Source organism: Pongo pygmaeus, chromosome 13 (genome assembly GCF_028885625.2).
Source record: "Pongo pygmaeus isolate AG05252 chromosome 13, NHGRI_mPonPyg2-v2.0_pri, whole genome shotgun sequence".
Lineage (NCBI taxonomy): Eukaryota > Metazoa > Chordata > Mammalia > Primates > Hominidae > Pongo > Pongo pygmaeus.
In genome coordinates, this window is record NC_072386.2 from 59803308 (window position 1) to 59827369 (window position 24062).

General features: G+C 40.3%; 2 protein-coding genes across 5 annotated transcripts in view; one reads left to right on the forward strand and one right to left on the reverse strand.

Annotated features, from left to right (window-relative positions):
- MAMDC2 (MAM domain containing 2) overlaps window positions 1-24062 on the forward strand; it is a 182192-nt gene that overhangs the window by 145481 nt on the left and 12649 nt on the right. The gene's annotated exons all lie outside the window — the stretch shown is intronic.
- Window positions 22876-24062, reverse strand: part of LOC134737900 (uncharacterized) — a 50289-nt gene continuing 49102 nt past the window's right edge. Inside the window, exon 4 of one of the 2 annotated variants that reach the window (XM_063649598.1) lies at window positions 22876-23010. In XM_063649598.1, coding sequence (XP_063505668.1) covers window positions 22991-23010 — 20 coding nt within the window. In that variant the 3' untranslated portion in view covers window positions 22876-22990. Of the gene's footprint in view, window positions 23011-23570; window positions 23668-24062 lie in introns of those variants that run through there. The other variant, XM_063649597.1, reaches the window with a different exon arrangement.

Here is a 24062-nt window from a genome sequence, read left to right on the forward strand (position 1 = left end):
ACACAGACTGGCAAACTGGATAAAGACTCAAGACCCATCAGTGTGCTGTATTCAGGAAACCCATCTCACGTGCAGAGACACACATAGGCTCAAAATAAAAGGATGGAGGAAGATCTACCAAGCAAATGGAAAACAAAAAAAGGCAGGGGTTGCAATCCTAGTCTCTGATAAAACAGACTTTAAACCAACAAAGATCAAAAGAGACAAAGAAGGCCATTACATAATGGTAAAGGGATTAATTCAACAAGAAGAGCTAACTATCCTAAATATATATGCACCCAATACAGGAGCACCCAGATTCATAAAGCAAGTCCTGAGTGACCTACAAAGAGACTTAGACTCCCACACATTAATAATGGGAGACTTTAACACCCCACTATCAACATTAGACAGATCAACGAGACAGAAAGTCAACAAGGATACCCAGGAATTGAACTCAGCTCTGCACCAAGCGGACCTAATAGACATCTACAGAACTCTCCACCCCAAATCAATAGAATATACATTTTTTTCAGCACCACACCACACCTATTCCAAAATTGACCATATACTTGGAAGTAAAGCTCTCCTCAATAAATGTAAAAGAACAGAAATTGTAACAAACTGTCTCTCAGATCACAGTGCAATCAAGCTAGAACTCAGGATTAAGAATCTCACTCAAAACCGCTCAACTACGTGGAAACTGAACAACCTGCTCCTGAATGACTACTGGGTACATAACGAAATGAAGGCAGAAATAAAGATGTTCTTTGAAACCAACGAGAACAAAGACACAACATACCAGAATCTCTGGGATGCATTCAAAGCAGTGTGTAGAGGGAAATTTATAGCACTAAATGCCCACAAGAGAAAGCAGGAAAGATCCAAAATTGACACCCTAACATCACAATTAAAAGAACTAGAAAAGCAAGAGCAAACACATTCAAAAGCTAGCAGAAGGCAAGAAATAACTAAAATCAGAGCAGAACTGAAGGAAATAGAGACACAAAAAACCCTTCAAAAAATAAATGAATCCAGGAGCTGGTTTTTTGAAAGGATCAACAAAATTGATAGACCGCTAGCAAGATTAATAAAGAAAAAAAGAGAGAAGAATCAAATAGATGCAATAAAAAATGATAAAGGGGATATCACCACCGATCCCACAGAAATACAAACTACCATCAGAGAATATTACAAACACCTCTATGCAAATAAACTAGAAAATCTAGAAGAAATGGATAAATTCCTCAACACATACACCCTCCCAAGACTAAACCAGGAAGAAGTTGAATCTCTGAATAGACCAATAACAGGAGCTGAAATTGTGGCAATAATCAATAGCTTACCAACCAAAAAAAGTCCAGGTCCAGATGGATTCACAGCCGAATTCTACCAGAGGTACAAGGAGGAGCTGGTACCATTCCTTCTGAAACTATTCCAATCAATAGAAGAAGAGGGAATCCTCCCTAACTCATTTTATGAGGCCAGCATCATCCTGATACCAAAGCCTGGCAGAGACACAACAAAAAAAGAAAATTTTAGACCAATATCCTTGATGAACATTGATGCAAAAATCCTCAATAAAATACTGGCAAACAGAATCCAGCAGCACATCAAAAAGCTTATCCACCATGATCAAGTGGGCTTCATCCCTGGGATGCAAGGCTGGTTCAATATACGCAAATCAATAAATGTAATCCAGCATATAAACAGAACCAAAGACAAAAACCACATGATTATCTCAATAGATGCAGAAAAGGCCTTTGACAAAATTCAACAACCCTTCATGCTAAAAACTCTCAATAAATTAGGAATTGATGGGACGTATCTCAAAATAATAAGAGCTATTTATGACAAACCCACAGCCAATATCATACTGAATGGGCAAAAACTGGAAGCATTCCCTTTGAAAACTGGCACAAGACAGGGATGCCCTCTCTCACCACTTCTATTCAACATAGTGTTGGAAGTTCTGGCCAGGGCAATTAGGCAGGAGAAGGAAATCAAGGGTATTCAATTAGGAAAAGAGGAAGTCAAATTGTCCCTGTTTGCAGATGACATGATAGTATATCTAGAAAACCCCATTGTCTCAGCCCAAAATCTCCTTAAGCTGATAAGCAACTTCAGCAAAGTCTCAGGATACAAAATCAATGTGCAAAAATCACAAGCATTCTTATACATCAATAACAGACAAACAGAGAGCCAAATCATGAGTGAACTCCCATTCACAATTGCTTCAAAGAGAATAAAATACCTAGGAATCCAACTTACAAGGGATGTGAAAGACCTCTTCAAGGAGAACTACAAACCACTGCTCAAGGAAATAAAAGAGGATACAAACAAATGGAAGAACATTCCATGCTCATGGGTAGGAAGAATCAATATCATGAAAATGGCCATCCTTCCCAAGGTAATTTACAGATTCAATGCCATCCCCATCAAGCTACCAATGACTTTCTTCACAGAATTGGAAAAAACTACTTTAAAGTTCATATGGAACCAAAAAAGAGCCCGCATCGCCAAGTCAATCCTAAGCCAAAAGAACAAAGCTGGAGGCATCACACTACCTGACTTCAAACTATACTACAAGGCTACAGTAACCAAAACAGCATGGTACTGGTACCAAAACAGAGATATAGATCAATGGAACAGAACAGAGCCGTCAGAAATAATGCCACATATCTACAAGTATCTGATCTTTGACAAACCTGACAAAAACAAGAAATGGGGAAAGGATTCCCTATTTAATAAATGGTGCTGGGAAAACTGGCTAGCCATATGTAGAAAGCTGAAACTGGATCCCTTCCTTACACCTTATACAAAAATCAATTCAAGATGGATTAAAGACTTAAATGTTAGACCTAAAACCATAAAAACCCTAGAAGAAAACCTAGGCATTACCATTCAGGACATAGGCATGGGCAAGGACTTCATGTCTAAAACACCAAAAGCAATGGCAACAAAAGCCAAAATTGACAAATGGGATCTAATTAAACTCAAGAGCTCCTGCACAGCAAAAGAAACTACCATCAGAGTGAACAGGCAACCTACAAAATGGGAGAAAATTTTCACAACCTACTCATCTGACAAAGGGCTAATATCCAGAATCTACAATGAACTCCAACAAATTTACAAGAAAAAAACAAACAACCCCATCAAAAAGTGGGCGAAGGACATGAACAGACACTTCTCAAAAGAAGACATTTATGCAGCCAAAAAACACACGAAAAAATGCTCACCATCACTGGCCATCAGAGAAATGCAAATCAAAACCACAATAGATACCATCTCACACCAGTTAGAATGGCAATCATTAAAAAGTCAGGAAACAACAGGTGCTGGAGAGGATGTGGAGAAATAGGAACACTTTTACACTGTTGGTGGGACTGTAAACTAGTTCAACCCTTGTGGAAGTCAGTGTGGCGATTCCTCAGGGATCTAGAACTAGAAATTCCATTCGACCCAGCCATCCCATTACTGGGTATATACCCAAAGGACTATAAATCATGCTGCTATAAAGACACATGCACACGTATGTTTATTGCAGCATTATTCACAATAGCAAAGACTTGGAACCAACCCAAATGTCCAACAATGATAGACTGGATTAAGAAAATGTGACACATATACACCATGGAATACTATGCAGCCATAAAAAATGATGAGTTCACGTCCTTTGTAGGGACATGGATGAAATTGGAAATCATCATTCTCAGTAAACTATCGCAAGAACAAAAAACCAAACACCGCATATTCTCACTCATAGGTGGGAATTGAACAATGAGAACACATGGACACAGGAAGGGGAACATCACACTCTGGGGACTGTTGTGGGGTCGGGGGAGGTGGGAGGGATAGCATTGGGAGATATACCTAATGCTAGATGACGAGTTGGTGGGTGCAGCGCACCAGCATGGCACATGTATACATATGTAACTTACCTGCACATTGCGCACATGTACCATAAAACCTAAAGTAAAATAATAATAATAATAATAAAAGAAAAAAAAAACACACAAAAAAACCAAACCAAAACAAAACAAAACAAAAATTTATATTTATATTGCCTTTGGCTTTAAACTGCCTAAGAGACCATGGAATTTTCTACCTTTTTCCCTTTGTAAGTCCTCATCTTGAGTAATATATATTGGTGACATCCAACTATGTTAAAGAAAAAATTATGTAATAATACTTGTTAAAGCACAGTAAGGCAGGCTTGATTCAGTACCATTTTGATAGTTATAGGGACCGCTGCAATAGGATTTTGCAGTAGAGAAGAGAGATTGGGCTCAACTTTGAATAAAGTGCAGGCAAGTGGGAATTTATAGTCAAATAGTTGGTTGAAGGTCAGTGAATGAAAAATAACTAAGAGGTAACATCAAGGGTGAGGGAGGTTCTGGCTGAACCAACCTAACAGGATTCTTGCTGAGGACAGGCATGGTGATTGGACATCACCTGGAGGATGATGGAGGATGAGGATCCTTATATTGAGGGTGATCAGATATTGAGGGTGGGGCGTTCTTGCTAAACTAACTTATTAGGGTTCCTGCTAACACTGGATTTTACAAGTAAGTACAAAGATAGGCCTAGGAGAAGGTTTAGGAGGCTGACTGCAGTCAAGCAAAGACTCTTTGTCAACCATCACAGGAACAAAGTAATTTACTTGTCTTTTTTGTTCAGTTATCAGAGAAACCACTTTGATAATCACCTAAAGGTTTTTTGGAAAGTAATCTATATTATAAATGTAGTATTGCTTACACTGATGTCACTGAAATTTCTTTTCCATGGAGGATATATTCTAAAATAATAAGAAAATTTTAATTGACTCAAGTTCATAGATCTGGAGGTAGATCAGATCTTCTAGATCAGCTAAGGCAGCATACGCATTTAAAACATTAAAACACTGAATAAAACCCATTCAAGGGAGTATTAACTATTGTCTGCTTGGATCCTGAGAAAGCAACAAGAAGCTTGCCTGTAATTAGATGTACAATTTAAGCAATGATCATATTACATTTGAAAAGGAGACCTCCTATAGCCTGTCTTGCTCATTTATTGCATTTAGTCCTAACAACCTTTTCTGTGTCTCCTTTTCATATATAGGCAATAAAGTAATCCTGGGATACCAAAATGGCTGAACTTTCTATGCTATACATTAGTAAAGTAATAAACTCAAAGACTTGGCTAGGAGCACAGCATTTTTCTCCTTGATGACCACAGGGTATCTGTTTGGTATTGGTGGTAACAAGATTCTTTTTGAATGAATGCGGTGCACTCTAGGACTTTCTGAAGATATACCTGTATTTGTAGATTGAATTCTGCCTTTTCACTTCCCTTTCTTAAAGCCTGTCATCTATACTTGAAACAACACATACAGGGAGGAAAAAGAAAGGGGAGAGACCTACAAAGCTGTTTTACAGACAACTACATTAGCTGGTCAGTCAATATGAATCCATTAAATAAAAAGAGAAGCTCAGAAAAGTCACACTATAAATATGTCAGTTTGTTTTGTGTCTATCAGAATCAATACATCATCATATGTAGCAATTCCAAGGGAGCTATAGCTCCTGACTTACTAACTGGTGATGCAATAAACCTTTCCAAATTCTAGAGTACAGAATGGTGTGGAAAGACCAAACAATGAGCTGCCTCTGCCATTTGCTGCCTGCATAACCTGGGGAATAATTACATGACTTTGCTGAGCCTCAGTTTCCTCATATGTGAAATAAAGATAACAATCAGTGACCTGCTGCTATGATTTGAATGTGTCTCCTCCAAATTTCGGGTGTTGAAACTTAATGGCCAGTGTAACAGAATTAAGAGACAGGACCCTCAACAGGCGATGATTAGGCAATGAGGGCTCCTCCCTTGTGAATGGGATTGAGGTATTTGTAAAAGAGGTTTCATGCAGCATTCGACTCTCTTGCCTTTATGCCATCCACCATGTGAAGACATAGCGTTCCTCCCCTCTGGAAGATGCAGCCCTTGTTAGACAAGCAAACTTGTTGGCACCTTGATCTCGGACTTACCAGCCTCCAAAACTGTGAGAAATAAATTTCTGTTCTCTATAAATTACCTAATCTTAGGTATTTTGCTATAGTAGCATAAACAGACTCACATCTGCTAATCTCATAGTGTGGCTCTGATGATTAACTGAGATTGTATTTGTGAAAAGAATAATATGTAAGCTCCACTGAATTGAATGGTATTATTTTTACAATTAGTGAATCTTTTACAAATTATGATGTTTACCTCTGGAGTATTTTCTTGGACTCCTTGTTTTGTCATTTGTACTTTTATAAAATAGAAAATTATGACATATGAGTACAAGTAAAATGAGTTAGTAGAAACCAGAAATTCTGTCGGAACCTTAGGCCAGTATTACCCAGATTACATTACATTTACCACCAGGTAATTCAAGTGGTAAGTACATGAATATTTTTCTAATTTGTTAGTAATATTCACATAGAAGAAAAATATATAACCAGTACATTAAAACCATTATTTCACAGGTTTACAGCTAGCTGTCTATTTTCAGGCTAATACGAAGTTTCCTGTTTGAATAACGTACTAAAAATGGAATCTATTTAAAGAAAAACATTAGATGAATAATAGTACAAATATGGATAGGCAAAAAAATACCACAAAAACTTTTGTATGACTAAAGTTTGAGAAACATTTGTAGAACAAGTCATTCTAGTAGAATAACAGTAAAGACCAAAAAGCAAACCAACCAACCAAATCCAGCTGCACCACCTGGCTCCTATTTAATAACATAATAAAGGTATGTGTAACAGATGGATAGTGACTTGCATCAAAGTGGGATGGATGCTGCAGGATTTGACAAACTATTTCCTGCCGCCATTTACTTGAGTAGCTCTATCCTGGCAGAAACAGAAAGTTTCCTGACATAGATGCTACTTACAGTAGTCCCCTCTTATCTGTGATCTTGCTCTCTGAGGGCAAAAAACCGTGGTCTGAAAATATTAAATGGAAAATTCCAGAAATAAATAATTCAAAAATTTTAAATTGAGTGCAGTTCTGAGTAGTGTTATGAAATCTCACACTGTCCGGCCCCATCCTTCTCCATCCTACCCAGCATGCAAATCACCCATTTCACTAGCATCATCCATGCCGTCTATGCTCTCTGACCATGAGTCACTTAATAGCCATCTCCATTATCAGATGTTCTGGTACCACAGTGCTTGTGTTTGTCACCTTCATTTTACTTCCTAGTGGCCCAAAGCACAAGCATAGTGTTTCTGGCAATTCAGATGTGCCAAAGAGAAACCATAAAGTGCTTCCTTTAAGTGAAAAGGTGAAAGTTCTCGACTTGATAAGGAAAGAAAAAACAATTGTATGCTAAGTTTGCTAAGGACTACATTAACAATGAAACCTTCTGTATTAGTCTGTTCTCACTCTGCTAATAAAGACATACTTGAGACTGGATAATTTATAAAGGAAAGGAGGTTTAATGGACTCACAGTTCCACAAGGCTGGGAAGCCTCGTAATAATGGCAGAAGATGAAGGAAGTACAAAAGGATTTCTTAACGTGGCGGCAAGGCAAGAGAGCTTGTGCATGGGAACTCCCATTTATTAAACGAGCAGATCTCATGAGACTTATTCACTACCACCATAACAGTATGGGGGGAACCGCCCTCATGATTCAATTCTCTCCACCTGGCCCCACCTTTGACACATGGGGATTATTACAATTCAAGGTGAGATTTGGGTGGGGACACAGCCACACCATATCACCTTCTATCTGTGACACTGTGAAGAAGGAGAAAGAAATTTGTGCTAGTTTTGCTGTTGCACGTCAAACTGCAAAAGTTATGGCCACAGTACATGATAAGTATTTAGTGAACATGAAAAAGGCATTAAATTTGTGAGTGGAAGACATGAAAAGAAAACATGTTCCAATTGATGACAAAATGTTGCAACAGAAAGCATTGAGACTATATGAAGACTTCAGCAAGGGATCCCCTGAAACAAGTGAAACCAAGCCATTTACTGCAAGTAAGGGATGATTATATAGATTCAAAAATAGGTTTGGACTGACAAACATAAAAAATACTGAAGAGGTTGCATCTGCTGATGAAGAAGGTTCTGCTACCTTTCCAGCAGAGTTGAAGAAATAATTAGAAAGGATACCATCTAAAGCAAATCTTCAAGTCTTCTGGAAAACCTGCATTCATAAAAGTGCAAAGGAGGCACCAAGGCATAAAACATGGAACGACAAATGAACTCTGGTACCACGTGGCAATGCTTCAGGGCATATGATAAAGCCAGGATAGTGTACAAAGCAAAGAACCCAGTACTCTTAAAAACAAAAATTAACTGCCCATGTTCTGGCAACATAATCAGAAAGCATGGGTGACAGTCATCTTGATTATGAAATGGTTCCACCAATGTATTATCCCAGAAATAAAAAAAAAATTACTTGGAAGACAAAGAGTTGGAATTTAAAGTCCTGTTAATAAGAGACAATGCTCCTAGCCATCCTAAATCTGTCTTCTATAAAAAACAAAATGAAAATGTTCAGGTTGTGTTTTTGCCTCTGAATACAACCTCATTGCTTCAGCCTTTTACCATCACTGAGTTTGTCACTGCCTTGTATTTGATCACATTTGATCAGCAATTGATGTAGACCCTAATCTGGATGTAATCTGTTCTGGAAATCATTCACTATTACAGATGCAATAACATTCATCAAAGCTGCAATGGACAAATTAAAACCAGAAACTGCAAATGTCTGCTGGAAGAACTTATGGAGTAAAGTTATGAATGATTTTAAAGGCTTTCTGGGGATTGATGAAGAAGTTAGGAAAATCATTCACATGGCAAGATAAGTTGGTGGAGGATTTGCCAACATACTTGATGAAGAAATGGAAGAACATATTGAAGGTTTTCAAGTATTACCAAATGAGGAATTGGAAGAACATGTTATCTACAAAGGAAGAGAAAGATGAAGAAACTGAAGCAAAACCAGCTGTGTGGGTATTACTGAAATTTTCCAAAGTGTTTCAAATTGCACAGACATCAAAGGACAAAATTATGGAATATGATCCTAGGAAGGAAAGCAGCATTAAAGTCACCGGTATGATCAAAGGATTACAACATCTGTGGCAACACTTTAATCAGTTAAAAAGAAAGAGACAGCCGAATTCTACCAGAGGTACAAGGAGGAACTGGTACCATTCCTTCTCAAACTATTCCAATCAATAGAAAAAGAGGGAATCCTCCCTAACTCATTTTATGAGGCCAGCATCATCCTGATACCAAAGCCGGGCAGAGACACAACCAAAAAAGAGAATTTTAGACCAATATCCTTGATGAACATTGATGCAAAAATCCTCAAAATACTGCAAACCGAATCCAGCAGCATATCAAAAAGCTTATCCACCATGATCAAGTGGGCTTCATCCCTGGGATGCAAGGCTGCTTCAATATACGCAAATCAATAAATGTAATCCAGCATATAAACAGAACCAAAGACAAAAACCACATGATTATCTCAATAGATGCAGAAAAGGCCTTTGACAAAATTCAACAACCCTTCATGCTAAAAACTCTCAATAAATTAGATATTGATGGGACATATCTCAAAATAATAAAAGCGATCTATGACAAACTCACAGCCAATATCATACTGAATGGGCAAAAACTGGAAGCATTCCCTTTGAAAACTGGCACAAGACAGGGATGCCCTCTCTCACCACTCCTATTCAACATAGTGTTGGAAGTTCTGGCCAGGGCAATTAGGCAGGAGAAGGAAATAAAGGGCATTCAATTAGGAAAAGAGGAAGTCAAATTGTCCCTGTTTGCAGATGACATGATTGTATATTTAGAAAACCCCATTGTCTCAGCCCAAAATCTCCTTAAGCTGATAAGCAACTTCAGCAAAGTCTCAGGATACAAAATCAATGTACAAAAATCACAAGCATTCTTATACACCAATAACAGACAAACAGAGAGCCAAATCATGAGTGAACTCCCATTCACAATTGCTTCAAAGAGAATAAAATACTTAGGAATCCAACTTACAAGGGACGTGAAGGACCTCTTCAAGAAGAACTACAAACCACTGCTCAATGAAATAAAAGAGGATACAAACAAATGGAAGAACATTCCATGCTCATGGGTAGGAAGAATCAATATCGTGAAAATGGCCATACTGCCCAAGGTAATTTATAGATTCAATGCCATCCCCATCAAGCTACCAAGGACTTTCTTCACAGAATTGGAAAAAACTACTTTAAAGTTCATATGGAACCAAAAAAGAGCCCGCATCACCAAGTCAATCCTAAGCCAAAAGAACAAAGCTGGAGGCATCACGCTACCTGACTTCAAACTATACTACAAGGCTACATTTACCAAAACAGCATGGTACTGGTACCAAAACAGAGATATAGATCAATGGAACAGAACAGAGCCCTTAGAAATAACGCCGCATATCTACAACTGCCTGATCTTTGACAAACCTGACAAAAACAAGCAATGGGGAAAGGACTCCCTATTTAATAAATGGTGCTGGGAAAACTGGCTAGCCATATGGAGAAAGCTGAAACTGGATCCCTTCCTTATATCTTATACAAAAATCAATTCAAGATGGACTAAAGACTTAAAAGTTAGACCAAAAACCATAAAAACCCTAGAAGAAAACCTAGGCATTACCATTCAGGACACAGGCATGGGCAAGGACTTCATGTCTAAAACACCAAAAGCAATAGCAACAAAAGCCAAAATTGACAAATGGGATCTAATTAAACTAAAGAGCTTCTGCACAGCAAAAGAAACTACCATCACAGTGAACAGGCAACCTACAAAATGGGAGAAAATTTTCACAACCTACTCATCTGACAAAGGGCTAATATCCAGAATCTACAATGAACTCAAACAAATTTACAAGAAAAAAACAAACCCCATCAAAAAGTGGGCAAAGGATATGAACAGACACTCCTCAAAAGAAGACATTTATGCAGCGAAAAGACACATGAAAAAATGCTCATCATCACTGGCCATCAGAGAAATGCAAATCAAAACCACAGTGAGATACCATCTCACACCAGTTAGAATGGCAATCACTAAAGTCAGGAAACAACAGGTGCTGGAAAGGATGTGGAGAAATAGGAACACTTTTACACTGTTGGTGGGACTGTAAACTAGTTCAACCATTGTGGAAGTCAGTGTGGTGATTCCTCAGGGATCTAGAACTAGAGATACCATTTGACCCAGCCATCCCATTACTGGGTATATACCCAAAGGACTCTAAGGGATCATGCTGCTATAAAGACACATGCACACGTATGTTTATTGTGGCATTATTCACAATAGCAAAGACTTGGAACCAACCCAAATGTCCAACAATGATAGACTGGATTAAGAAAATGTGGCATATATACACCATGGAATACTATGCAGCCATAAAAAATGATGAGTTCATGTCCTTTGTAGGGACATGGATGAAATTGGAAACCATCATTCTCAGTAAACTATCCCAAGGACAAAAAACCAAACACTGCATGTTCTCACTCATAGATGGGAATTGAACAATGAGAACACACGGACACAGGGAGGGGAACATCACACTCTGGGGACTGTTGTGGGGTAGGGGGAGAGGGGAGGGATAGCATTAGGAGATATACCTAATGCTAAATGACGAGTTAATGGGTGCAGCACACCAGTATGGCACATGTATACATATGTAACTAACCTGCACATTGTGCACATGTACCCTAAAAGTATAATAATAATAAAAAAAGAAAGAAAAACAAGCAATGTAATAAATAAACCTTAAAAAAAAAAAAAAGAAAGAGACAATAACATTCTATTACAATGCTCTTCCAAAAGTTTTTGGCAAAAACAAAACAAAACAAAAACCTTCAACTATTGAGGATCCCCAAACATTGACATCATCTTCTCCTGACATCCAACCATCCACATCATCATGGCTTATTCATCCAGGATCACCCAAATCAGATGCTGTTCCTTCTGATGTATCCTTAGAAAGTCAATAGTAGCCTAACGCTACTTTACAATGCCTGGGTCATTCGTCCCACTTTATCTCATCACGAATGCATTTTATTATCTCATGTCAGCACAAGAACGGTGAGTACAGTACAGTAAGATATTTGGAGACAGAGAGAAGACCACATGCACATAACTCTTATTACAATATATTGTTATAATTGTTCTATTTTATTATTGTTTTTATCCCTTACTGTTCCTAACTTGTAAATTAAACTTTATTATAAGTACATAGTATAGAAAAAAAGCATAGTGTGTGTGTGTGTATATATATACACACACACACACACACACACTATATATATACAAACTATATATATATATAGTTTGGTACTATCCACAATTTCAGGCATCCAGTAGGGGTTGTGGAACTTGAGACTACAGTATTTATGAGACAATAAATACAAGTCTTAAAGTTCCCAAGGTGGTTCTGGCCATTATAATTTTATTAACATTTATATGATACTATGCTGTCAGAATTCTTTGTAAACATTAGTTTTAGTTGACATGGAGTTTACAGGGATTTTGTAGCCAAATGATACTAGAATATATAAGCCAAGAGTAACTATCCAGGTTAGTGAGAAAATGTCTTCAACTATTTCCTATCCCACTGACTCCCCCAGTGAACAGATTAAAAGTCATTCAGTTCTCCCTCCCTGATCCTACTATTCCAGAAAAGCAACCCTGCAACATTTAACAATTTCCAGAGAAAGAAACACCAGCACTTTCTTTTGTATTCCAATAAATCTTCCATATTTTGGGCAAATAAATTATCTTCCAATATGCTACTAAGTAAAGGTAGAAGTCTTCTTCATTTCCAAGAACACAAGAACTTCTTGTGTGATTGAAATATTAATAACACAATAAAATATTAAATAATGAAATTTATCTATAAAAGTTTGCTATGAGACAAAAGAATATCACAACTCTGTCTTTGTTAGTTCCAGTTTATTTCAAGTCCCTGTCCTTTAAGAATTTTCATAGTTGATATTCAGACATGTAGGAATGCTATCCAGTGAGTCTGTAACTGTCTGAGGAATTAGCTCCAGATTATTAAAGTCTCCTATATCCTTCAATCGTTCCATAGCTTGTTTTTTATTATGTGAGTTTCTGACCTTGCCAGATTCTACTCCTACAGAGAAGGCTTCTGTGACAAGCTTTTTAAAAAATTGGTGGTAAAATGCACATAACATACTTTAACCATTTTAAGTGTCTAATTCAGTGGCACTCAGTCTATTCACATCATTGTGTAACCATCACCACCATCCATCTCCAGAGCTTTTTTTTCATTTCCCAAAACTGAAACTCTGTACCCATTATACAATAACTCCTCATTTATGACAGCCTTTTAAAATCACTTAAAAGTATAGTAAAGAGAAATTTTAGAGCGACACCTTCTACAGTTGTTCTTCACAAAATATTAGTATCTTTTTTCCCTGATTTTTAAGAATTCTTTTCCAGCTAACGAATGCAGCTAGCTGTCCATCCCACACAGCCTCTCCATGCAGGCCACTCAGGCTCCTTGCCTACCCTGCAAAAGAGCCATGAGACTGGAGGAACAGCTGCTTCACAGTCCAGAATTATGGATGTGGCGTGTGTCTGTGTGTCTCAACACATCACAGTTGCTGTGCAAAGAACAGATGGGACCCTGATCTCCCAATAGATCCACTGGAACCCCCATCTTGAATGTTAAACAGTGACCCACAGAGAGAATGTAATTTATTTTCTCTAGTTAATAATCCCTTCCACAGACTGGAATCCTTCATGTGCAAGAACATGTGAGCTGGTCTGAAGCTTCAATACTGGGGCTTCCTGGCTCCCATCCAGAGCTTTTCTTTGCTGAGACAGACAGTGCTTGAAGCTGTAATGTGGTAAAACTTGTCAACAAACAGGGCTTTTCTCTGCTTTCCAAACACACGCAAGGCAGAGTGGCTCTCCGTGAAGTTCTGATCTTTTCTGGGGAAAGCAAGTGTCATTTGCAAGTCAAGAAGAAAAAATATTTGTCATCAAAAGGAATGACTGGTTTGTGCATCAAAGGGGCATACTCTGATTCATTGCTAAGTTTGTTAAACTTATGTTTAGGTAAGATGTTTGTCTAGATTACTCTACATAGGTATTGCTTTATGGAACAGACATAAAGTAGTCCTCCCTTATTCACAGGTTCACTTTCCAGCTGATAGTTTCAGTTACTCTCAGTCAATGGCAGTCTGAAAATATTAAATGGGAAATTCCAGAACTGGCCAATTTATAAGTTTTAAATTGTGCACCAGAGTACTGTTATAATTGTTCTATTTTATTGTGAGTTATTGTTGTTAATCTCTTACAGCATCTAATTTATATCAAAATTTATCACAGGTATATGTGTACAGGAACAAAGTCTATACATGGCTTGGTATTATCTGTGGTTTCAGGCTCCACTAGGGGTCTTGGAACACATACACTAAGGATCAGGAAGACTACTGTGTGTGCTTAGAATATAAACTATATCCTGAAGGATATTTACAAAGACCAAAATTACTCAAGAAAAGTAGTGGGCATTTATAGTCCCCTCGATGTCACTCCTCTCTTCCAAAAGCAGCACAATTATACAACAAGCAACATAGGAGACTTCGTTTCATTTTTTTTTTGGTATATATCTTTTATTATTATGATTATACTTTAAGTTCTAGGGTACATGTGCACAACGTACAGGTTTGTTACATATGCATACATGTGCCATGTTGGTGTGCTGCACCCATTAACTCGTCATTTACATTAGGTATAACTCCTAATGCTATCCTTCCTCCCTCTCCCCACCCCATGACAGGCCCCGGTGTGTGATGTTCCCCACCCTGTGTCCAAGTGTTCTCATTGTTCAATTCCCACCTATGAGAACATGCAGTGTTTGGTTTTCTGTCCTTGCGATAGTTTGCTGAGAATGATGGTTTCCAGCTTCATCCATGTCCCTACAAAGGACATGAACTCATCCTTTTTTATGGCTGCATAGTATTCCATGGTGTGTATCTGCCACATTTTCTTAATCCAGTCTATCATTGTTGGACATTTGGGTTGGTTCCAAGGTTTTGCTATTGTGAATAGTGCCACAATAAACATACGTGTGCAGGTGTCTTTATTGCAGTATGCTTTATAATCTTTTGGGTATATACTCAGTAATGGGATGGCTGGATCAAATGGTATTTCTAGTTCTAGATCCTTGAGGAATCGCCACACTGTCTTCCACAATGGTTGAACTAGTTTACAGAACCACCAGCAGTGTAAAAGTGTTCCTATTTCTCCACATCCTCTCCAGCACCTGTTGTTTCCTGACTTTTTAATGATCTCCATTCTAACTGGTGTGAGATGGTATCTCATTGTGGTTTTGATTTGCATTTCTCTGATGGCCAGTGATGATGAGCATTTATTCATGTGTCTGTTGGCTGCATAAATGTCTTCTTTTGAGAAGTGTCTGTTCATATCCTTCACCCACTTTTTGATGGGGTTGTTTGTCTTTTTCCTTGTTAATTTGTTTTAAGTTCTTTGTAGATTCTAGATATTAGCCCTTTGTCAGATGGGAAGATTCTAAAAATGTTCTCCCATTCTGTAGGTTGCCTGTTCACTCTGATGGTAGTTTTTTTTGCTGTGCAGAAACTCTTTAGTTTAATTAGATCCCATTGGTCAATTTTGGCTTTTGTTGCCATTGCTTTTGGTGTTTTAGACATGAAGTCCTTGTCCATGCCTATGTCCTGAATGGTAATGCCTAGGTTTTCTTCTAGGGTTTTTATGGTTTTAGGTCTAACATTTAAGTTTTTAATCCATCCTGAATTAATTTTTGTATAAGGTGTAAGGAAGGGATCCAGTTTCAGCTTTCTACATATGGCTAGCCAGTTTTCCCAGCACTATTAAACAGGGAAACCTTTCCCCATTTCTTGTTTTTGTCAGGTTTGTCAAAGATCAGATGGTTGTAGATGTGTGGTATTATTTCTGAGGGCTCTGTTCTGTTCCATTGATCTATATCTCTGTTTTGGTACCAGTACCATGCTGTTTTGGTAAATGTAGCCTTGTAGTATAGTTTGAAGCCAGGTAGCGTGATGCCTCCAGCTTTGTTCTTTTGGCTTAGGATTGACTTGGTGATGCGGGCTCTTTTTTGGTTCCATATGAACTTTAAAGTAGTTTTTTCCAATTCTGTGAAGAAAGTCATTGGTAGCTTGATGGGGATGGCATTGAATCTATAAATTACCTTGGGCAGTATGGCCATTTTCACGATATTGATTCTTCCTATCCATGAGCATGGAATGTCCTTCCATTTGTTTGTGTCCTCTTTTATTTCATTGAGCAGTGGTTTGTAGTTCTCCTTGAAGAGGTCCTTCACATCCCTTGTAAGATGGATTCCTAGGTATTTTATTCTCTTTGAAGCAATTGTGAATGGGAGTTCACTCATGATTTGGCTCTCTGTTTGTCTGTTATTGGTGTATAGGAATGCTTGTGATTTTTGTACATTGATTTTGTATCCTGAGACTTTGCTGAAGTTGCTTATCAGCTTAAGGAGATTTTAGGCTGAGACAATGGGATTTTCTAAATATACAATCATGTCATCTGCAAACAGGCACAATTTGACTTCCTCTTTTCCTAATTGAATACCCTTTATTTCTTTGTCTTACCTGACTGCCCTGGCCAGAACTTCCAACACTATGCTGAATAGGAGTGGTGAGAGAGGGCATCCCTGTCTTGTGCCAGTTTTCAAAGGGAATTCTTCTAGGTTTTGCCCATTCAGTATGATATTGGCTGTGGGTCTGTCATAAATAGCTTTTATTATTTTGAGATATATCCCACCAATACCTAGTTTATTAAGAGTTTTTAGCACAAAGGGCTGCTGAATTTTGTCAAAGGCCTTTTCTGCATCTATTGAGATAATTATGTGGTTTTTGTCTTTGGTTCTGTTTATATGATGGATTACATTTATTGATTTGTGTATGCTGAACCAGGCTTGCATCCCAGGGATGAAGCCCACTTGATCATGATGGATAAGCTTTTTGATGTGCTGCTGGATTCGGTTTGCCAGTATTTTATTGAGGATTTTTCCATTGATGTTCATCAGGGATATTGGTCTAAAATTCTCTTTTTTGTTGTGTCTCTGCCAGGCTTTGGTATCAGGATGATGTTGGCCTCATAAAATGAGTTAGGGAGGATTCCCTCTTTTTCTGTTGTTGGAATAGTTTAAGAAGGAATGGTACCAGCTCCTCTTTGTACCTCTGGTAGAATTTGGCTGTGAATCTGTCTGGTCCTGGGCTTTTTTTGGTTGGTAGGCTATTAATTATTGCCTCAATTTCAGAGTCTGTTATTCCTCTATTCAGGGATTCAACTTCTTCCTGGTTTAGTCTTGGGAGGGCATATGTGTTGAGGAATTTATCCATTTCTTCTAGATTTTCTAGTTTATTTGCATAGAGGTGTTTATAGTATTCTCTGATGGTAGTTTGTATTTCTGTGGGATCATTGGTGATATCCCCTTTTTCATTTTTTATTGCATCTATTTGATTCTTGTCTCTTTTCTTCTTTATTAATCTTGCTAGAGGTCTATCAATTTTGTTCATCTTTTCAAAAAACCAGCTCCTGGATTCACTGGTTTTTTGAAGGGTCTTTCGTATCTCTATCTCCTTCAGTTCTGCTCTGATCTTAGTTATTTCTTGCCTTCTGCTAGCTTTTGAATGTGTTTGCTCTTGCTTCTCTAGTTCTTTTAATTGTGATGTTAGGGTGTCAATTTTAGATCTTTCCTGCTTTCTCTTGTGGGCATTTAGTGCTATAAATTTCCCTCTACACACTGCTTTAAATGTGTGCCAGAGATTCTGGTATGTTGTGTCTTTGTTCTCATTGGTTTCAGAGAACATCTTTATTTCTGCCTTCATTTTGTTATATACCCAGCAGTCATTCAGGAGCAGGTTGTTCAGTTTCCATGTAGTTGAGCGGTTTTGAGTGAGTTTTTAAATCCTGAGTTCTAGTTTGTCTGCACTGTGGTCTGAGGGACAGTTTGTTATAATTTCTGTTCTTTTACATTTGCTGAGGAATGGTTTACTTCCAACTATGTGGTCAATTTTGGAATAAGTGTGATGTGGTGCTGAGAAGAATGTATATTCTGTTGATTTGGGGTGGAGAGTTCTGCAGATATCTATTAGGTCTGCTTGGTGCAGAGCTGAGTTCAATTCCTGGATATCCTTGTTAACTTTCTGTCTCGTTGATCTGTCTAATGTTGACAGTGGGGTGTTAAAGTCTGCCATCATTATTGTATGAGTCTAAGTCTCTTTGTAGGTCTCTAAGGACTTGCTTTATGAATCTGGGTGCTCCTGTATTGGGTGCATATATATTTAGGATAGTTACCTCTTCTTGTTGAATTGATCCCTTTACCATTATGTAATGGCCTTTGTCTCTTTTGATCTTTGTTGTTTTAAAGTCTGTTTTATCAAAGACTAGGATTGCAACCCCTGCCTTTTTCTTGTTTTCCATTTGCTTGGTAGCTCTTCCTCCATCCCTTTATTTTGAGCCTATGTGTGTCTTTGCACGTGAGATGGGTCTCCTGAATACAGCACACTGATGGGTCTTGACTCTATCCAATTTGCCAGTCTGTGGCTTTTAATTGGAGCATTTAGCCCATTTACATTTAAGGTTAATATTGTTATGTGTGAATTTGATCCTGTCATGATGTTAGCTGGTTATTTTGTTCATTAATTGATGCAGTTTCTTCCTATCATTGATGGTCTTTACAATTTGGCATGTTTTTGCAGTGGCTGGTACTGGTTGTTCCTTTTCATGTTTAGTGCTTCCTTCAGGAGCTCTTGTAAGACAGGCCTGGTGGTGACAAAATCTGTCAGCATTTGTTTGTCTGTAAAGGATTTTATTTCTCCTTCACTTATGAAGCTTAGGTTGGCTGGATATGAAATTCTGGGTTGAAAATTCTTTTCTTTAAGAATGTTGAATATTGGCCCCCACTCTCTTCTGGCTTGTAGAGTTTCTGCTGAGAGATCAGCTGTTAGTCTGATGGGGTTCCCTTTGTGGGTAACCCAATCTTTCTGGCTGCCCTTAACATTTTTCCTCCATTTCCACTTTGGTGAATCTGACAATTACGTGTCTTGGGATTGCTCTCGAGGAGTATCTTTGTGGTATCTGAATTTCCTGAATTTCTATGTTGGCTTGCCTTGGTAGGTTGGGGAAGTTCTCTTGGATAATATCCTGAAGAGTGTTTTCCAACTTGGTTCCATCCTCCCCGTCACTTTCAGGTACACCAATCAAATGTAGATTTGGTCTTTTGACATAGTCCCATATTTCTTGGAGGCTTTGTTCATTTCTTTTTACTCTTTTTTTCTCTAAACTTCTCTTCTCACTTCATTTCATTTATTTGATCTTCAATCACTGATACCCTTTCTTCCATTTGATCGAATCGGCTAGTGAAGCTTGTGCATGCATCACATAGGTCTCGTGCCATGGTTTTCAGCTCCATCAGGCCATTTAAGGTCTTCTCTGTACTGTTTATTCTAGTTAGCCATTCATCTAATCTTTTTTCAAGGTTTTTAGCTTCTTTGCGATGGGTTCAAACATCCGCCTTTAGCTATTAGTTATTACCGATCGTCTGAAGCCTTCTTCTCTTAACTCGTCAAAGTCATTCTCCATCCAGCTTTGTTCTGTTGCTGATGAGGAATACGTTCCTCTGGAATAGAAGAGGTGCTCGATTTTTAGGATTTTCAGCTTTTCTGCTCTTGTTTCTCCCTATCTTTGTGGTTTTATCTACCTTTGGTCTTTGATGATGGTGACGTACAGATGGGGTTTTGGTGTGGATGTCCTTTCTGTTTGTTAGTTTTCCTTCTAACAGTTAGGACCCTCAGCTGCAGGTCTGTTGGAGTTTGCTGGAGGTCCACTCCAGACTGTTTGCCTGGGTATCAGCAGCGGAGGCTGCAGAACAGCAAATATTGCAGAATGGCGGATGTTGCTGCCTGATCATTCCTCTGGAAGCTTTGTCTCAGAGGGGCACCTGGCAGTATTAAGTGTCAGTTGGCCCCTACTGGGAGGTGTCTCCCAGTTAGGCTACTTGGGGGTCAGGGACCCACTTGAGGAGGCAGTCTGTCTGTTCTCAGATCTCAAACTCCATGCTGGGAGAACCACTACTCTCTTCAAAGCTGTCAGACTGGGACGTTTAAGTCTGCAGAAGTTTCTGCTGCCTTTGTTCAGCTATGCCCTGCCCCCACAGGTGGAGTCTACAGAGGCAGGCAGGCCTCCTTGAGCTGTGGTGGGCTCCACCCAGTTGGACCTTCCTGGCTGCTTTGTGTACCTACTCAAGCCTCAGCAATGGCAGATGCCCCTTCCCCAGCTTTGCTGCCGCCTTGCAGTTCAATCTCAGACTGCCGTGTTAGCAGTGAGCAAGGCTCTGTGGGTGTGGGACCCTCTGAGCCAGGCACGGGATATAATCTCCTGGTGTGCCATTTGCTAAGACTGTTGGAAAAGTGCAGTATTAGAGTGGGAGTGTCCTGATTTTCCAGGCTTCCCTTGTCACAGCTTCCCTTGGCTAGGAAAGGGAATTCTGTGACCCCTTGCGCTTTCCGGGTGAGGCGATGCCCCACCCTGCTTCGGCTCACACTCCATGGGCTGCATCCACTGTCCAATAAGCCCCAGTGAGAAGAACCCAGTACCTCAGTTGGAAATGCAGAAATCACCTGTCTTCTGCCCGTCGCTCACGCTGGGAGCTGTAGACTGTAGCTGTTCCTATTTGGCCATCTTGCAACCTCCTCCCCATATTTTATGGTACTAAATACAAAGGTTTGTGGAACTGGAAATCTTAGTGAATAGTTTCAGCCTGATACCTGTGGCCCAAGGGCACATAAACTGAAAGCATAGTAGGCTTCAGGAGTCACATCTGTAGAGATGTGTGTGGTCCAAAGAACAGATGTTAGAGGAGGCTGTGCAGGCCATCCCTGATTTAGTTAGAGTCCAAACCTGTTGGGCAGAACTGGTCAATCAGACTAGTGCTTCACCCTGACAAACTAAATGAATTAGTCCATTGTGCCCATGAAAGAAAGAAGTCAATCGAATGATCCTGGGGATAATTAAGAGGTTTCCTCTCTTCCAGGACCTCAGAATAATCCTGGTCAAGACTTGTACTGTTACCAGTAGGAATGCACAGCCATCATCACTAAACAAAAGACAATTCTTAGGTCATCTCTCATGATGAATTCATTGCTTCCCCTCCATTTTGAAAGGACTTCATGTTTCAGGGCCCTTAGTCTCTACTTTCCACTTTCCCAGTGACAGCATCTTTCAGCGGAGCTTTTTCCCCCCATTGAGAATTTCATCTATAGCTAAGGTCCTTTACTTTGGATTCAGGTGGGCCTTTTCAGAGCTCCAAAGCCAGGTGTGAAAATTTTTTTCTTGTCTTAAAAATTACTTTTGGGAGGAATTTTTTTTAAGTTAAATGTATTAGGGTATTGTTTCCATCTACCATGTTACTAACTTATGTGTAGGATAGCATTGGATTCCTTTGTACATAGTTAGGTGATATACTATGGTCATTTTCATGCCTTGATCTCTCTTTCCATGGAATTAAACACACCCTTCTGTTAGGATTATGTATATCTGTATTGTTTACATTGACCTGAGTTAGAAAATGTTAAAGAAAATATGTATAAAAGAAAAAGTTTCCTTTTTTTTTTTTTTTAAAGTATTTATTGATCATTCTTGGGTGTTTCTCAGAGAGGGGGATGTGGCAAGGTCATAGGATAATAGTGGAGAGAAGGTCAGCAGATAAACACATGAACAAAGGTCTCTGGTTTTCCTAGGCAGAGGTCCCTGCGGCCTTCCTCAGTGTTTGTGTCCCTGGGTACTTGAGATTAGGGAGTGGTGATGACTCTTAAGGAGCATGCTGCCTTCAAGCATCTGTTTAACAAAGCACATCTTGTACCGCCCTTAATCCATTTAACCCTGAGTTGACACAGCACATGTTTCAGAGAGCATGGGGTTGGGGGAAAGGCCATAGATCAACAGCATCCCAAGGCAGAGGAATTTCTCCTAGTACACAACAAAATGGAGTCTCCTATGCCTACTTCTTTCTACACAGACACAGTAACAATCTGATCTTTCTTTTCCCCAAATTTCCCCCTTTTCTTTTCAACAAAATCGCCATTGTCATCATGGCCCATTCTCGATGGTCACTGTCTCTTCGGAGCTGTTGGGTACACCTCCCAGATGGGGCAGCTGGGCAGAGGCGCTCCTCACTTCCCAGACGGGGCGGCCGGGCAGAGGCCCTCCTCACTTCCCAGACAGGGCGGCCGGGCAGAGGCGCTCCTCACTTCCTCCCAGATGGGGTGGCGGCCGGGCAGAGGCGCTCCTCACTTCCTCCCAGATGGGGTGGCGGCCGGGCAGATGCACTCCTCACCTCCCAGACGGGGCGGCCGGGCAGAGGCGCTCCTCACGTCCCAGACGATGCGTGGCCAGGCAGAGGTGCTCCTCACCTCCCAGACGGGGCGGCCGGACAGAGGTGCTCCTCACTTCCCAGAAGGGGCAGCTGGGCAGAGGCGCTCCTCACTTCTCAGACGGGGCGGCCGGGTAGAGGCGCTCCTCACTTCCCAGACGGAGCAGCTGGGCAGAGGCGCTCCTCACTTCCTCCCAGACGGGGTGGCAGCCGGGCAGAGGCACTTCTCACTTCCCAGACGAGGTGGCTGGGCCTAGGCACTCCTCACATCCCAGACGGGGCGGCCAGGCAGAGGCACTCTTCACATCCCAGACAATGGGCGGCCAGGCAGAGACGCTCCTCACTTCCTATACGGGATGGCGGCCGGGCAGAGGCGCTCCTCACTTCCCAGACGGGGCGGCCGGGCAGAGGGGCTCCTCACATCCTAGACGATGGGCGGCCAGGCAGAGACGTTCCTCACTTCCTAGATGGGGTGGCGGCTGGGCAGAGGCTGTAATCTTAGCACTTTGGGAGGCCAAGGCAGGCGGCTGGGAGGTGGAGGTTGTAGCAAGCCGAGATCACGCCACTGCACTCCAGCCTGGGCAACATTGAGCATTGAGTGAGTGAGACTCCGTCTGCAATCCCAGCACCTCGGGAGGCCGAGGCGGGCAGATCACTCGAGGCCAGGAGCTGGAGACCAGCCTGATCAACACGGCGAAACCCCGTCTCCACCAAAAATACAAAAACCAGTCAGGCATGGCGGCGCGTGCCTGCAATCCCAGGCACTCGGCAGGCCGAGGCAGGAGAATCACAGGAGCCGGAGGCAGGGAGGTTGCAGCGAGCTGAGATCACGGCAGTACAGTCCAGCCTCGGCAACAGAGGGAGACCGAAGAAAGAAGGGGGGAAAGGGATAGGGATGGGAGAGGGGAGAGGGGAGAGGGGAGAGGGGAGAGGGGAGAGGGAGGAGAAAGGTTCCTTTCATCACTGAACGTGCAAAACCCCCTGTGCTTCTTGTGGACCAATTTGCTTGCCAGTGGAAGAATGAAGGTGATGAACTCAAAGAATTATCTTATGTGTTCATCTAAAAAATACTTCAGATAATGTAGAACTTGTCTGAGATGATTTGCTTTGATAAGACTTTAATTTTACCAAAACTGGGATTTGCTCTAGTTTGCCTTGGATCATCATAGTCAAGTGCATATCTCATCGCCAAGAACTTCACACATTTGGAGTGACTACGGTGGAGCCATGTGCCCTAGAAATGGTCAAATTGGTTTGTGCTTAGAGCTGTGGGAAAAAATGCATTCATTCATCCATTCAACGGATATTAATGAGCATTTACTATGTTCCAAGCACTGTTCTAGGACCTGGGAACGTGGCAGTGAACTAAACAAGAAAAAAAATCTCTGTCCTTGTGAATTCTAAAGGAAAGAGACAGGCAAACATAAAAATAAGAAAATTATACAGTACGTTAAGAGGCAATTAACTATGGAAAACATAAATTAGGGTATAGGGAATGAGGAGTGCCAGGCAAGAGGGATTGCAATTTGGAATAGTATAGTCAGAACAGGTCTAATAGAAAAGGTAACATCTGAGCAAAGACTTAAAGGACGTAAGAGAGTGAGACCTGAGAATATCTAGAGGAAGAGC